Genomic DNA, 15,462 nt, shown 5'->3' on the forward strand with positions numbered 1-15,462 from the left:
TATAAGGTATGGAGAGGTTAAACAACGTTCCTAGGCCCCAGTTCATAAAGGACAGAGCTGAAATTTATTTGATCTTTATTGAATTTGTTACAATATTGATTCTGTTTCAACGTTTTGGTTTCTTGGCCCTGCAGCAAGTGGGATCTTAGGTCACCCACCAGGGATCCAAGCCTCAAGGCCTGCACTGTAAGGCAAAGTCTTACCCAATGGACCACCAGGGAAGTCCCGGAGCTGGAACTTGACCCCAGTTTTGTCTGGGCTGAAAACTCTTGTTCTTCCCAGTACATTGAGCCTCATTAGCCTCCCCTGTACAACTCTTCTACTATAATTGTTATCCACCCAAGAACATGCAACGGGACTAAATAGGAAAGTATTTTAGGTGATTACAAATATATACAAGTTAAACTCATTAAAACTTACATAGCCTTCTTTTTTTTTTTTTAATAAATGTGACAAGTCACTGGATTCCACGTAAAGAGTTATGATATGTTATCCCTCATAACTGGATTTCTTGGGTATTTAGGGGAACTTACATCACTCAGCTGTTTGGAATTGACTTGGGCTTGCAACAGAACAGGAGAGTCGGTAACTTGAGTGAATTTTGTCTTATCTGGATGGACTTTGTAGGTGTGCTGTGGGGGAAAGGGAATACGTTTAATAGCATCACTTCTCAAATCCCAGTTGGTCTATAGGCCAAGCAAGCAGAAACCCATCCCCCAAAAGAAAAGAAACTTGTAGTAAATAAAACACATTTTTTTTCTAATTAGACTGCAGTTTCTTCAAGAGATGCTTTTACATCTATATAGGAAACTCTCCCATATCTCCAGATTCCTGATGACTTTTCTTTGGGAAATGAACTAGAATTAGTGCTTGAAACCTATGGGTAACAACAGGGAAAGACAGTATACCTGTTTTGTTCATTTCAATCTCCTGGCTTCCATTTGTTTGTAAAAGTGTCAAAATGTTAAAGGCATCTTGACCACTAGATACTGCGGAGGGGGTAACATTCACAGTTTATGCTACAGACTTACATCTTTACACTGATCTAGTTTCTTGATTGTTTCATATTCTTGAGTTATGGTCTGGGGGAAGAAGCCTGTGCCTCTGTCCTCTTCATATTCTGCTTTGTAGTTTTTCTGTGAGGAAAAGAAATCAGACAGAAGGATGCAACCACTGTATTCATGTCCTGAAAATGTGTTCTTCGGAAAGCCAAACAATTGCCTCAGAGCTTACATCACTGTTCTGAGCTGAGACTCTCATGCAGTGTGTATGATACGGATCCTCAAAGCTGCCCACATAATGTCCCAAAATATCCTTTAAGTAGGAATCCTTATATTTAGCCTGAAAGACAAAACATATTTCATTTGTTTGTTGGCAGAGTGATGGGTCTTTGCTTTCACAGAGGGAATGACCATGGGGTGGCTTACATCACTACTGAAGTTGTGCAGAACTCTATCAAGCTGAAATTTGGGGGTCTCGCAGTAATTTACGCTCTTTGCCTTTGTCTTTTCATAGTTTTCCTTGTATAGTTTCTGTCAAAGAAAAAAAACTCAGTTAAAGACGGTTCCTGTCACTCCCACGCTGATTATTACACTTGTATTTTCCAACACTAAACAAAGGAAGAAGAAAAAAGATATTACTTGTCAACTGTCTAAAAACTGACAATCAACCGTTCGGGGGTCATGAAGGATAAACCTTTCCTATTACCAATTACTGTAAAGCCTAAGTTTTTAATATTCTCCAAAAAATTAAGAAACCAGTATACTGCCTCAGACTAAGACTTTAGTCGCAGCGCTTCTTGTATATTTCCCAATTGCTGCCTTTTCCACCTCACAACTCAATACTCTTTCCTCACTACTGATGCCCCAACAAACAGGCATATGCTGAGCAACAGCAAATTTTTCTTTTCCTTTTTTTTTTTTTAAAAAATAACAAATCTTCATAGAAAAAGTCTAGCACACATAGAGAAATACACACTGTCTCTACCTCCTTCTACCTAGGGAAAATTCCTTATTATACAAACAGACTGTATACCTTAAATGTGAGGTATATACAAGAGCCTACTAACTCCTCTTCTCTGCCAGGATTTCTCTATAGCGCGAACAATTACTGGATTTTATGGTGCACAACTGATAAAGCAGATCATTGTCATTTTTTCATGTTCAGTTTTGAAGTTGTTATTTGAAGGTGCTATACATTTTAGATATTTTTATATTGCTCTCTTTTTCAACACAATGGATTTGAACTTGGATTTTTATATGCTTGATAAAGATGACCTTCATTTAGGAAGCAGGCGATGATGTGCTTTGCCTTGATTTCCCAGGAGACCTATTCGGACAGATCCACTGACATCCTCTCACCTGCCACTCCACTCACCCCACTCCTCAATCCCATCTACACATTTCTGCAGTGTGGACCTAACTCAAGGGGCGAAGAAAAGATAACTAACCCACACAGAGAGCTACATATTATCCTCAAATATTGGAAAACTTAATACGACCTAACCGAAAGGGAAAAACTCAACTGGTCTAAAGTTCAGTCTCTTTATATACAGAATCAAAGTGGTCTTGAGCTCTTAGTCTTCTAATGCCAGGCCCAGTTCTCACTTATCTATTCTTTTGGAACCTAATGGAGTAGACTAGCTCTTAAGACTCCACAAGTAGAAATTTCTGTGAAGACTGAGGGAGCCACCTATTAAGTTCTGCTATGTGCAAATGATGGCTTCTGAGGCCAAGGCCGGAGTAGAAAATGGCTGAGGTTGGGGAGACGAGTGGTGAAACACAGGACGTTTTCCTTCTTCTCCCAGCAGCAGGCTTGAAGAACACAAGGGCAGGGCACTAAGTCACTTCATCTCTCTGTCTTCCCCTTTCAAAGTCTCCTTCTGCCTCTGTCAGAATCACAATATAACCCCTATAAGGTACTCTTCGCCCACAAAGGATCAGGCTCCTGGAGCTGATTAGCAAATGAGGATTTCCCTGCCCATGGCACGAAGTCCACAGGATCCCCATATGGATACACATCGTACTCAGAGGTATGAATGCCTGCCTGCGGTTAGACAGCTCCCGGGACACTGCTACACCATAACCTTAAAGTATTTACAAAGTCCTATTTGCATGTATTCATCATGGAAGGAGAGAAATTTCATCTCTCCTGCAGCGAGGGTTAAAAAAAAACGCTTTTGACAAGCATATGCTTACATCACTTAGTGCATCTCCTGCAGCCTTCAGCTGCCTGAGCAGTGGGTTTTCTGAAGCAGGAAGTACATTATAATCTGCTTTTCCTTTTTTCTTCTCATAGTCTTCTTTGTATTTTACCTGTAGGAGTGAAAGAAAGTGACAAAGTAACTCTCCAGGTTATTTTTGTTCATCTCTATTATGGATATTATGACATAGCTCCACAAATCAGTTTTCTCTTTAGAAAAATGGCAGCCTGACATTTCGTAAACAAAATATTCATAGCAACTTATGACAGCAGCAGGGAAACCGCATACACTTTCAGGATATCTTTTCTTCCCATTCATTTATTCATTCAAAAACACCCATAGGGCATCGATTACGAGCCTGGCTCTGGGACAGAGACAAGGAAGAGTAACACATGGTCCCGACCCACAGAGGGAGGGAGGTGAGAGAGAGAGAGAGGGAGAGAGAAAGAGAAATAAAAGAAATATGCACATCATAATAATGACAGTGCATCATGTCCCACAAACCTGCTGCTCCAGAACCCTCATTCAGCTCTTAACCTCCAGCTGCCTATCTGCCAACACATTTTTTAAGAACAAAGCTAGAAGCATCAAGCCTCATCGATGACTATGTGTGTGAGCACATGGGTATTTAACATACACATGAGAGGAGGAGGAAAGGGCTGGGGCTAGATGAACACTGGCAACCTCACCTTTTCCTTCTGCCCTCCCTGCTTTGCACCTTCAATTCCAGCTATGACAGAAGCTTTAAGTGAGGGCACAAAAGTCCCCTGCAGGAGCATGTCCAAAGGGAGGAAAACAAGAAACTGATCCTGGTCTTGATCCTGATCCCCAGTGCCAGCCGTTTGTTGAAACAATGTAATGTGACAATACAGACGAGTTCAGGGAATCCTAGATAATCTGCCAATGTTTAAGAATCTCAGAAAACAAATACAATCAGCTTGGTATCCAAAGGCGGGAGTTACAAACGGAAACAGATGCAGCAACCCCTAGAGCCCACACGGGGCACTCACAGGGAATGTTCTACAGGAGTGGAGGATACAGGTAGCCTCTCTATCTTAGAGAAGTATCTATTTCCTTGAACAATGGAAACAACCAGAAAGGAAATTCCACAAACCCTACTGTTCCCCTACCCGCCTCTGGGATTCGCAGGCTCCTCTCCTGTTTCTGGGAAAGCCATCCCCTCCTCTTCTGCACCAGGTCCCGCTCCCCTTCCCTTACTCTAGGGCTACACTCCAGCCACTCTTCCCTCCTCCTCAACATCATCACATTTTCCCTCTATGCTGGATTTCTCTTCTATCAGCACCGAAAAATGGTATTACCTCCTGCCTAAAAAATCCCCTCTTCACCTATTTATCCATCAGCTACTACTCCTTTTTCTTCTTTTCTTTTCCAGGAAAATACTTTGGAAGAGTCAAATGCACTCATATTCTTCTGTTTCTCTCTTTTCATTCACTCACGGATCCTCGCTAAGCAAAGTCAACCAAATTGCTCTTGTTAAGTTCACCAGAGACCATACATTGATAAATCCACTCCAGAAACATTGGACACAGTGGCTCACTCCCCTCCCCCTTCCCCTGCTTCCCAAGACATCACTCTCTCCTACCTTGCTCCTACCCCACCTCACTGATGTCTTCACATGGAAGCCCTCCAGAGTTCAGTCCTGACAGGTTTCCAGACAGAAGCCTCTTACTTCCTTGATGGCCTCCAGCCTCATGACATTCAATACCATCCATATGCTACTGATGCCCAAATTTACACAACCTTCCCGGGTATCTCCCCGGAAACTTCAGACTCATGTAATCAAATGCCCACTTGACATTTCCACTTAGATGTCTCAAAGGCATCTCAAATTTTACACAGCTGGAGCTGAACTCAGGTCTCCCCTCCAGAACGAAATTACCTACTCCTTCCACCATCTTCCCTGCCTTGATAAAGGGAAACCCCATCCATCTAGTTGCATGGACCACAACTTTTCTCTCATATCCCACATCCAACCCATCAGCACATCAGGTCGGCTCTACTTTCAAAATTACTTCTCATCACTTTCTGTGCCACCCTCCTGGTCCAAACCATCACTTTCCTGTAGCTGGATACTGAAATAGCCTCCTAAGTGACGTGATCTTCCTGCTTTCCCTGCTCCAGCAGAGCCAAGGCCAGGGTTACAATCCAATCTGATTGAAGATATTGCTCTTTCTAATGCTTTAGAATGCGTAGGTGTAGACTATTTGCCAGTCACTCTACAGGGTATCTTAGCAGACCCATGGATTCAAGTATCTTCTCTGTGACTAGATTTTATCTAGTTAGTAGGAAAATAGAAAGCTAATGGTAGTTGCAAGTGTGAGAGTGTCTATATGCATTATAAGGCTGCCAATTGCCTTTTCTTAAGGAATTCTTTTGTCCTTTCCACTTCTGGGTATCAAAATATCTTTTAGTCTAAGAAATGCTGAACATGGTAATTGAGTGTTATGAATTCTCCCACATGGCAATTAAAAAAAAATTGGTAGCCCTATTGTAATCCCAAAGTACTTTTCTTAGTGTTCCCCTAGGAAACTTTTTTTTCCATTATATACTAAAGCAAGAGTTGTAGGAAATTCACCCAGCCTGAGAGCATCACGATAAACGAGAGACTGTCCCCATACCTTGCTAGCTGCCACCCCAGCTTGTTTATTCACTTTGTACTCTGGTGTTTCCGTCTGCATGAAGTAGATCTGGTCTTTCAGACGCTCAAAGTCTTCCTGGTATTTTTTCTGTAAGACATTAAACCGGTTGGAGCACTGCTGTGGGAACAAACTATGCAAAGGTTTTATACGGGAGCACGGAGGCCATTTGGAGACGTTACCCAAACCATGCTCCTCTTAGCCTCTGCAGGCCAGATTATAGAATGTGGCGCCAACACCAAAACCATTAGCAACTTAACAGAGACTTGGAGCAATTATAACAGGCTGGAAGAGAACCTCACATGAGGAGCTCTCAAAGGCCAGAGGCGAGAACTTAAGAGGAAAGGAAAAGAGGACTTATGTTTTCCAGGGAGGAGAATCTGGGAAGAAACTAGTCTGTTTCAGAAACACACCGTTCGTGTGCCCAGACACAGAAAAATTAAAAAGGGCCCCTTTCACCCGTACTCACTTTGAAATCATACTGTTCCTATGAAAACCGATGCAAGAATGATAGAATCTAATCAAAACAATATTTCTCAAGAGGAAGGAAAGATTGTGGAATGTCTTTCTAAATAGGAACTCCACACAGGTCTTGCCCCCAAGAAGAGGTGCCTAGATTCAAATGTTCTGCTACCATTTCAGAAGTCATACAGGAAAGGGTCACCCTCTCAAGCCAAGGACACCTGGTGGTCCCTTCCTACTTACTGTGCTGATGTTTTTAGCGTTCATTCTGGCGGTTGCAATTTCAAAGCAAGGTGTCTCACTCCATTTGCCTTTGACTTTCTTTTCATAGTCTGCCTTGTATTTTTGCTAGGATTAACAAAAAGAAAAGGAGACAAGCGAAATCTGAGAACTGACAAATAAGGAAGCAAATTAAGTGGCAGTGGTTGGCTTTTAAAAATATCTTGACCAGGCCGTTCCTGGGTGCTTACTTGAGAGAGAGAAATCCCACATACTGAATACCTGCTTTAGGCCAGGATGTGTACTATGCACATTCTTTCACTTAATCTTCAAAACAACCAGAAATTATCATAGGGTATTATAAGGTATGGAGAGGTTAAACAACGTTCCTAGGCCCCAGTTCATAAAGGACAGAGCTGAAATTTATTTGATCTTTATTGAATTTGTTACAATATTGATTCTGTTTCAACGTTTTGGTTTCTTGGCCCTGCAGCAAGTGGGATCTTAGGTCACCCACCAGGGATCCAAGCCTCAAGGCCTGCACTGTAAGGCAAAGTCTTACCCAATGGACCACCAGGGAAGTCCCGGAGCTGGAACTTGACCCCAGTTTTGTCTGGGCTGAAAACTCTTGTTCTTCCCAGTACATTGAGCCTCATTAGCCTCCCCTGTACAACTCTTCTACTATAATTGTTATCCACCCAAGAACATGCAACGGGACTAAATAGGAAAGTATTTTAGGTGATTACAAATATATACAAGTTAAATTCATTAAAACTTACATAGCCTTCTTTTTTTTTTTTTAATAAATGTGACAAGTCACTGGATTCCACGTAAAGAGTTATGATATGTTATCCCTCATAACTGGATTTCTTGGGTATTTAGGGGAACTTACATCACTCAGCTGTTTGGAATTGACTTGGGCTTGCAACAGAACAGGAGAGTCGGTAACTTGAGTGAATTTTGTCTTATCTGGATGGACTTTGTAGGTGTGCTGTGGGGGAAAGGGAATACGTTTAATAGCATCACTTCTCAAATCCCAGTTGGTCTATAGGCCAAGCAAGCAGAAACCCATCCCCCAAAAGAAAAGAAACTTGTAGTAAATAAAACACATTTTTTTTCTAATTAGACTGCAGTTTCTTCAAGAGATGCTTTTACATCTATATAGGAAACTCTCCCATATCTCCAGATTCCTGATGACTTTTCTTTGGGAAATAAACTAGAATTAGCGCTTGAAACCTATGGGTAACAACAGGGAAAGACAGTATACCTGTTTTGTTCATTTCAATCTCCTGGCTTCCACTTGTTTGTAAAAGTGTCAAAATGTTAAAGGCATCTTGACCACTAGATACTGCGGAGGGGGTAACATTCACAGTTTATGCTACAGACTTACATCTTTACACTGATCTAGTTTCTTGATTGTTTCATATTCTTGAGTTATGGTCTGGGGGAAGAAGCCTGTGCCTCTGTCCTCTTCATATTCTGCTTTGTAGTTTTTCTGTGAGGAAAAGAAATCAGACAGAAGGATGCAACCACTGTATTCATGTCCTGAAAATGTGTTCTTCGGAAAGCCAAACAATTGCCTCAGAGCTTACATCACTGTTCTGAGCTGAGACTCTCATGCAGTGTGTATGATACGGATCCTCAAAGCTGCCCACATAATGTCCCAAAATATCCTTTAAGTAGGAATCCTTATATTTAGCCTGAAAGACAAAACATATTTCATTTGTTTGTTGGCAGAATGATGGGTCTTTGCTTTCACAGAGGGAATGACCATGGGGGTGGCTTACATCACTACTGAAGTTGTGCAGAACTCTATCAAGCTGAAATTTGGGGGTCTCGCAGTAATTTACGCTCTTTGCCTTTGTCTTTTCATAGTTTTCCTTGTATAGTTTCTGTCAAAGAAAAAAACTCAGTTAAAGACGGTTCCTGTCACTCCCACGCTGATTATTACACTTGTATTTTCCAACACTAAACAAAGGAAGAAGAAAAAAGATATTACTTGTCAACTGTCTAAAAACTGACAATCAACCGTTCGGGGGTCATGAAGGATAAACCTTTCCTATTACCAATTACTGTAAAGCCTAAGTTTTTAATATTCTCCAAAAAATTAAGAAACCAGTATACTGCCTCAGACTAAGACTTTAGTCGCAGCGCTTCTTGTATACTTCCGAATTGCTGCCTTTTCCACCTCACAACTCAATACTCTTTCCTCACTACTGATGCCCCAACAAACAGGCATATGCTGAGCAACAGCAAATTTTTCTTTTCCTTTTTTTTTTTTTTAAAAAAAAACAAATCTTCATAGAAAAAGTCTAGCACACATAGAGAAATACACACTGTCTCTACCTCCTTCTACCTAGGGAAAATTCCTTATTATACAAACAGACTGCATACCTTAAACGTGAGGTATATACAAGAGCCTACTAACTCCTCTTCTCTGCCAGGATTTCTCTATAGCGCGAACAATTACTGGATTTTATGGTGCACAACTGATAAAGCAGATCATTGTCATTTTTTCATGTTCAGTTTTGAAGTTGTTATTTGAAGGTGCTATACATTTTAGATATTTTTATATTGCTCTCTTTTTCAACACAATGGATTTGAACTTGGATTTTTATATGCTTGATAAAGATGACCTTCATTTAGGAAGCAGGCGATGATGTGCTTTGCCTTGATTTCCCAGGAGACCTATTCGGACAGATCCACTGACATCCTCTCACCTGCCACTCCACTCACCCCACTCCTCAATCCCATCTACACATTTCTGCAGTGTGGACCTAACTCAAGGGGCGAAGAAAAGATAACTAACCCACACAGAGAGCTACATATTATCCTCAAATATTAGAAAACTTAATACGACCTAACCGAAAGGGAAAAACTCAACTGGTCTAAAGTTCAGTCTCTTTATATACAGAATCAAAGTGGTCTTGAGCTCTTAGTCTTCTAATGCCAGGCCCAGTTCTCACTTATCTATTCTTTTGGAACCTAATGGAGTAGACTAGCTCTTAAGACTCCACAAGTAGAAATTTCTGTGAAGACTTAGGGAGCCACCTATTAAGTTCTGCTATGTGCAAATGATGGCTTCTGAGGCCAAGGCCGGAGTAGAAAATGGCTGAGGTTGGGGAGACGAGTGGTGAAACACAGGACGTTTTCCTTCTTCTCCCAGCAGCAGGCTTGAAGAACACAAGGGCAGGGCACTAAGTCACTTCATCTCTCTGTCTTCCCCTTTCAAAGTCTCCTTCTGCCTCTGTCAGAATCACAATATAACCCCTATAAGGTACTCTTCGCCCACAAAGGATCAGGCTCCTGGAGCTGATTAGCAAATGAGGATTTCCCTGCCCATGGCACGAAGTCCACAGGATCCCCATATGGACACACATCGTACTCAGAGGTATGAATGCCTGCCTGCGGTTAGACAGCTCCCGGGACACTGCTACACCATAACCTTAAAGTATTTACAAAGTCCTATTTGCATGTATTCATCATGGAAGGAGAGAAATTTCATCTCTCCTGCAGCGAGGGTTAAAAAAAAAACGCTTTTGACAAGCATATGCTTACATCACTTAGTGCATCTCCTGCAGCCTTCAGCTGCCTGAGCAGTGGGTTTTCTGAAGCAGGAAGTACATTATAATCTGCTTTTCCTTTTTTCTTCTCATAGTCTTCTTTGTATTTTACCTGTAGGAGTGAAAGAAAGTGACAAAGTAACTCTCCAGGTTATTTTTGTTCATCTCTATTATGGATATTATGACATAGCTCCACAAATCAGTTTTCTCTTTAGAAAAATGGCAGCCTGACATTTCGTAAACAAAATATTCATAGCAACTTATGACAGCAGCAGGGAAACCGCATACACTTTCAGGATATCTTTTCTTCCCATTCATTTATTCATTCAAAAACATCCATAGGGCATCGATTACGAGCCTGGCTCTGGGACAGAGACAAGGAAGAGTAACACATGGTCCCAACCCACAGAGGGAGGGAGGTGAGAGAGAGAGAGAGAGGGAGAGGGAGGGAGAGGGAGGGAGGGAGGGAGCGAGAGAGAGAAATAAAAGAAATATGCACATCATAATAATGACAGTGCATCATGTCCCACAAACCTGCTGCTCCAGAACCCTCATTCAGCTCTTAACCTCCAGCTGCCTATCTGCCAACACATTTTTTAAGAACAAAGCTAGAAGCATCATGCCTCATCGATGACTATGTGTGTGAGCACATGGGTATTTAACATACACATGAGAGGAGGAGGAAAGGGCTGGGGCTAGATGAACACTGGCAACCTCACCTTTTCCTTCTGCCCTCCCTGCTTTGCACCTTCAATTCCAGCCTATGACAGAAGCTTTAAGTGAGGGCACAAAAGTCCCCTGCAGGAGCATGTCCAAAGGGAGGAAAACAAGAAACTGATCCTGGTCTTGATCCTGATCCCCAGTGCCAGCCGTTTGTTGAAACAATGTAATGTGACAATACAGACGAGTTCAGGGAATCCTAGATAATCTGCCAATGTTTAAGAATCTCAGAAAACAAATACAATCAGCTTGGTATCCAAAGGCGGGAGTTACAAACGGAAACAGATGCAGCAACCCCTAGAGCCCACACGGGGCACTCACAGGGAATGTTCTACAGGAGTGGAGGATACAGGTAGCCTCTCTATCTTAGAGAAGTATCTATTTCCTTGAACAATGGAAACAACCAGAAAGGAAATTCCACAAACCCTACTGTTCCCCTACCCGCCTCTGGGATTCGCAGGCTCCTCTCCTGTTTCTGGGAAAGCCATCCCCTCCTCTTCTGCACCAGGTCCCGCTCCCCTTCCCTTACTCTAGGGCTACACTCCAGCCACTCTTCCCTCCTCCTCAACATCATCACATTTTCCCTCTATGCTGGATTTCTCTTCTATCAGCACCGAAAAATGGTATTATCTCCTGCCTAAAAAATCCCCTCTTCACCTATTTATCCATCAGCTACTACTCCTTTTTCTTCTTTTCTTTTCCAGGAAAATACTTTGGAAGAGTCAAATGCACTCATATTCTTCTGTTTCTCTCTTTTCATTCACTCACAGACCTTCGCTAAGCAAAGTCAACCAAATTGCTCTTGTTAAGTTCACCAGAGACCATACATTGATAAATCCACTCCAGAAACATTGGACACAGTGGCTCATTCCCTTCCCCCTTCCCCTGCTTCCCAAGACATCACTCTCTCCTACCTTGCTCCTACCCCACCTCACTGATGTCTTCACATGGAAGCCCTCCAGAGTTCAGTCCTGACAGGTTTCTAGACAGAAGCCTCTTACTTCCTTGATGGCCTCCAGCCTCATGACATTCAATACCATCCATATGCTACTGATGCCCAAATTTACACAACCTTCCCGGGTATCTCCCCGGAAACTTCAGACTCATGTAATCAAATGCCCACTTGACATGTCCACTTAGATGTCTCAAAGGCATCTCAAATTTCACACAGCTGAAGCTGAACTCAGGTCTCCCCTCCAGAACGAAATTACCTACTCCTTCCACCATCTTCCCTGCCTTGATAAAGGGAAACCCCATCCATCTAGTTGCATGGACCACAACTTTTCTCTCATATCCCACATCCAACCCATCAGCACATCAGGTCGGCTCTACTTTCAAAATTACTTCTCATCACTTTCTGTGCCACCCTCCTGGTCCAAACCATCACTTTCCTGTAGCTGGATACTGAAATAGCCTCCTAAGTGACGTGATCTTCCTGCTTTCCCTGCTCCAGCAGAGCCAAGGCCAGGGTTACAATCAAGTCTGATTGACTTTGAAGATATTGCTCTTTCTAATGCTTTAGAATGTCTAGGTGTAGACTATTTGCCAGTCGCTCTACAGGGTATCTTAGCAGACCCATGGATTCAAGTATCTTCTCTGTGACTAGATTTTATCTAGTTAGTAGGAAAATAGAAAGCTAATGGTAGTTGCAAGTGTGAGAGTGTCTATATGCATTATAAGGCTGCCAATTGCCTTTTCTTAAGGAATTCTTTTGTCCTTTCCACTTCTGGGTATCAAAATATCTTTTAGTCTAAGAAATGCTGAACATGGTAATTGAGTGTTATGAATTCTCCCACATGGCAATTAAAAAAAAATTGGTAGCCCTATTGTAATCCCAAAGTACTTTTCTTAGTGTTCCCCTAGGAAACTTTTTTTTCCATTATATACTAAAGCAAGAGTTGTAGGAAATTCACCCAGCCTGAGAGCATCACGATAAACGAGAGACTGTCCCCATACCTTGCTAGCTGCCACCCCAGCTTGTTTATTCACTTTGTACTCTGGTGTTTCCGTCTGCATGAAGTAGATCTGGTCTTTCAGACGCTCAAAGTCTTCCTGGTATTTTTTCTGTAAGACATTAAACCGGTTGGAGCACTGCTGTGGGAACAAACTATGCAAAGGTTTTATACGGGAGCACGGAGGCCATTTGGAGACGTTACCCAAACCATGCTCCTCTTAGCCTCTGCAGGCCAGATTATAGAATGTGGCGCCAACACCAAAACCATTAGCAACTTAACAGAGACTTGGAGCAATTATAACAGGCTGGAAGAGAACCTCACATGAGGAGCTCTCAAAGGCCAGAGGCGAGAACTTAAGAGGAAAGGAAAAGAGGACTTATGTTTTCCAGGGAGGAGAATCTGGGAAGAAACTAGTCTGTTTCAGAAACACACCGTTCGTGTGCCCAGACACAGAAAAATTAAAAAGGGCCCCTTTCACCCGTACTCACTTTGAAATCATACTGTTCCTATGAAAACCGATGCAAGAATGATAGAATCTAATCAAAACAATATTTCTCAAGAGGAAGGAAAGATTGTGGAATGTCTTTCTAAATAGGAACTCCACACAGGTCTTGCCCCCAAGAAGAGGTGCCTAGATTCAAATGTTCTGCTACCATTTCAGAAGTCATACAGGAAAGGGTCACCCTCTCAAGCCAAGGACACCTGGTGGTCCCTTCCTACTTACTGTGCTGATGTTTTTAGCGTTCATTCTGGCGGTTGCAATTTCAAAGCAAGGTGTCTCACTCCATTTGCCTTTGACTTTCTTTTCATAGTCTGCCTTGTATTTTTGCTAGGATTAACAAAAAGAAAAGGAGACAAGCGAAATCTGAGAACTGACAAATAAGGAAGCAAATTAAGTGGCAGTGGTTGGCTTTTAAAAATATCTTGACCAGGCCGTTCCTGGGTGCTTACTTGAGAGAGAGAAATCCCACATACTGAAAACCTGCTTTAGGCCAGGATGTGTACTATGCACATTCTTTCACTTAATCTTCAAAACAACCAGAAATTATCATAGGGTATTATAAGGTATGGAGAGGTTAAACAACGTTCCTAGGCCCCAGTTCATAAAGGACAGAGCTGAAATTTATTTGATCTTTATTGAATTTGTTACAATATTGATTCTGTTTCAACGTTTTGGTTTCTTGGCCCTGCAGCAAGTGGGATCTTAGGTCACCCACCAGGGATCCAAGCCTCAAGGCCTGCACTGTAAGGCAAAGTCTTACCCACTGGACCACCAGGGAAGTCCCAGAGCTGGAACCTGACCCCAGTTTTGTCTGAGCTGAAAACTCTTGTTCTTCCCAGTACATTGAGCCTCATTAGCCTCCCCTGTACAACTCTTCTACTATAATTGTTATCCACCCAAGAACATGCAACGGGACTAAACAGGAAAGTATTTTAGGTGATTACAAATATATACAAGTTAAACTCATTAAAACTTACATAGCCTTCTTTTTTTTTTTTTAATAAATGTGACAAGTCACTGGATTCCACGTAAAGAGTTATGATATGTTATCCCTCATAACTGGATTTCTTGGGTATTTAGGGGAACTTACATCACTCAGCTGTTTGGAATTGACTTGGGCTTGCAACAGAACAGGAGAGTCGGTAACTTGAGTGAATTTTGTCTTATCTGGATGGACTTTGTAGGTGTGCTGTGGGGGAAAGGGAATACGTTTAATAGCATCACTTCTCAAATCCCAGTTGGTCTATAGGCCAAGCAAGCAGAAACCCATCCCCCAAAAGAAAAGAAACTTGTAGTAAATAAAACACATTTTTTTTCTAATTAGACTGCAGTTTCTTCAAGAGATGCTTTTACATCTATATAGGAAACTCTCCCATATCTCCAGATTCCTGATGACTTTTCTTTGGGAAATAAACTAGAATTAGCGCTTGAAACCTATGGGTAACAACAGGGAAAGACAGTATACCTGTTTTGTTCATTTCAATCTCCTGGCTTCCACTTGTTTGTAAAAGTGTCAAAATGTTAAAGGCATCTTGACCACTAGATACTGCGGAGGGGGTAACATTCACAGTTTATGCTACAGACTTACATCTTTACACTGATCTAGTTTCTTGATTGTTTCATATTCTTGAGTTATGGTCTGGGGGAAGAAGCCTGTGCCTCTGTCCTCTTCATATTCTGCTTTGTAGTTTTTCTGTGAGGAAAAGAAATCAGACAGAAGGATGCAACCACTGTATTCATGTCCTGAAAATGTGTTCTTCGGAAAGCCAAACAATTGCCTCAGAGCTTACATCACTGTTCTGAGCTGAGACTCTCATGCAGTGTGTATGATACGGATCCTCAAAGCTGCCCACATAATGTCCCAAAATATCCTTTAAGTAGGAATCCTTATATTTAGCCTGAAAGACAAAACATATTTCATTTGTTTGTTGGCAGAATGATGGGTCTTTGCTTTCACAGAGGGAATGACCATGGGGGTGGCTTACATCACTACTGAAGTTGTGCAGAACTCTATCAAGCTGAAATTTGGGGGTCTCGCAGTAATTTACGCTCTTTGCCTTTGTCTTTTCATAGTTTTCCTTGTATAGTTTCTGTCAAAGAAAAAAACTCAGTTAAAGACGGTTCCTGTCACTCCCACGCTGATTATTACACTTGTATTTTCCAACACTAAACAAAGGAAGAA

General features: G+C 41.9%; 1 protein-coding gene across 10 annotated transcripts in view; it reads right to left on the minus strand.

The window, feature by feature from the left end:
* Nucleotides 1–15,462, minus strand: part of NEB (nebulin) — a 234,760-nt gene that overhangs the window by 187,382 nt on the left and 31,916 nt on the right. For all 10 annotated transcript variants that reach the window (XM_057744557.1, XM_057744559.1, XM_057744556.1 and 7 more), the window contains exons 14-31: nt 15,266–15,370; nt 15,071–15,178; nt 14,869–14,973; nt 14,371–14,469; nt 13,503–13,607; nt 12,780–12,887; nt 10,099–10,215; nt 8,328–8,432; nt 8,133–8,240; nt 7,931–8,035; nt 7,433–7,531; nt 6,565–6,669; nt 5,842–5,949; nt 3,198–3,314; nt 1,428–1,532; nt 1,234–1,341; nt 1,032–1,136; nt 534–632 (exon numbers count right to left, since the gene is read on the minus strand). In XM_057744557.1, the coding sequence (XP_057600540.1) occupies nt 534–632; nt 1,032–1,136; nt 1,234–1,341; nt 1,428–1,532; nt 3,198–3,314; nt 5,842–5,949; nt 6,565–6,669; nt 7,433–7,531; nt 7,931–8,035; nt 8,133–8,240; nt 8,328–8,432; nt 10,099–10,215; nt 12,780–12,887; nt 13,503–13,607; nt 14,371–14,469; nt 14,869–14,973; nt 15,071–15,178; nt 15,266–15,370 (1,911 nt within the window). The remainder of the gene's footprint in view (nt 1–533; nt 633–1,031; nt 1,137–1,233; nt 1,342–1,427; nt 1,533–3,197; nt 3,315–5,841; nt 5,950–6,564; nt 6,670–7,432; nt 7,532–7,930; nt 8,036–8,132; nt 8,241–8,327; nt 8,433–10,098; nt 10,216–12,779; nt 12,888–13,502; nt 13,608–14,370; nt 14,470–14,868; nt 14,974–15,070; nt 15,179–15,265; nt 15,371–15,462) is intronic.

Source organism: Hippopotamus amphibius, chromosome 8, assembly GCF_030028045.1.
Source record: "Hippopotamus amphibius kiboko isolate mHipAmp2 chromosome 8, mHipAmp2.hap2, whole genome shotgun sequence".
In the NCBI taxonomy this organism is placed as follows: domain Eukaryota; kingdom Metazoa; phylum Chordata; class Mammalia; order Artiodactyla; family Hippopotamidae; genus Hippopotamus; species Hippopotamus amphibius.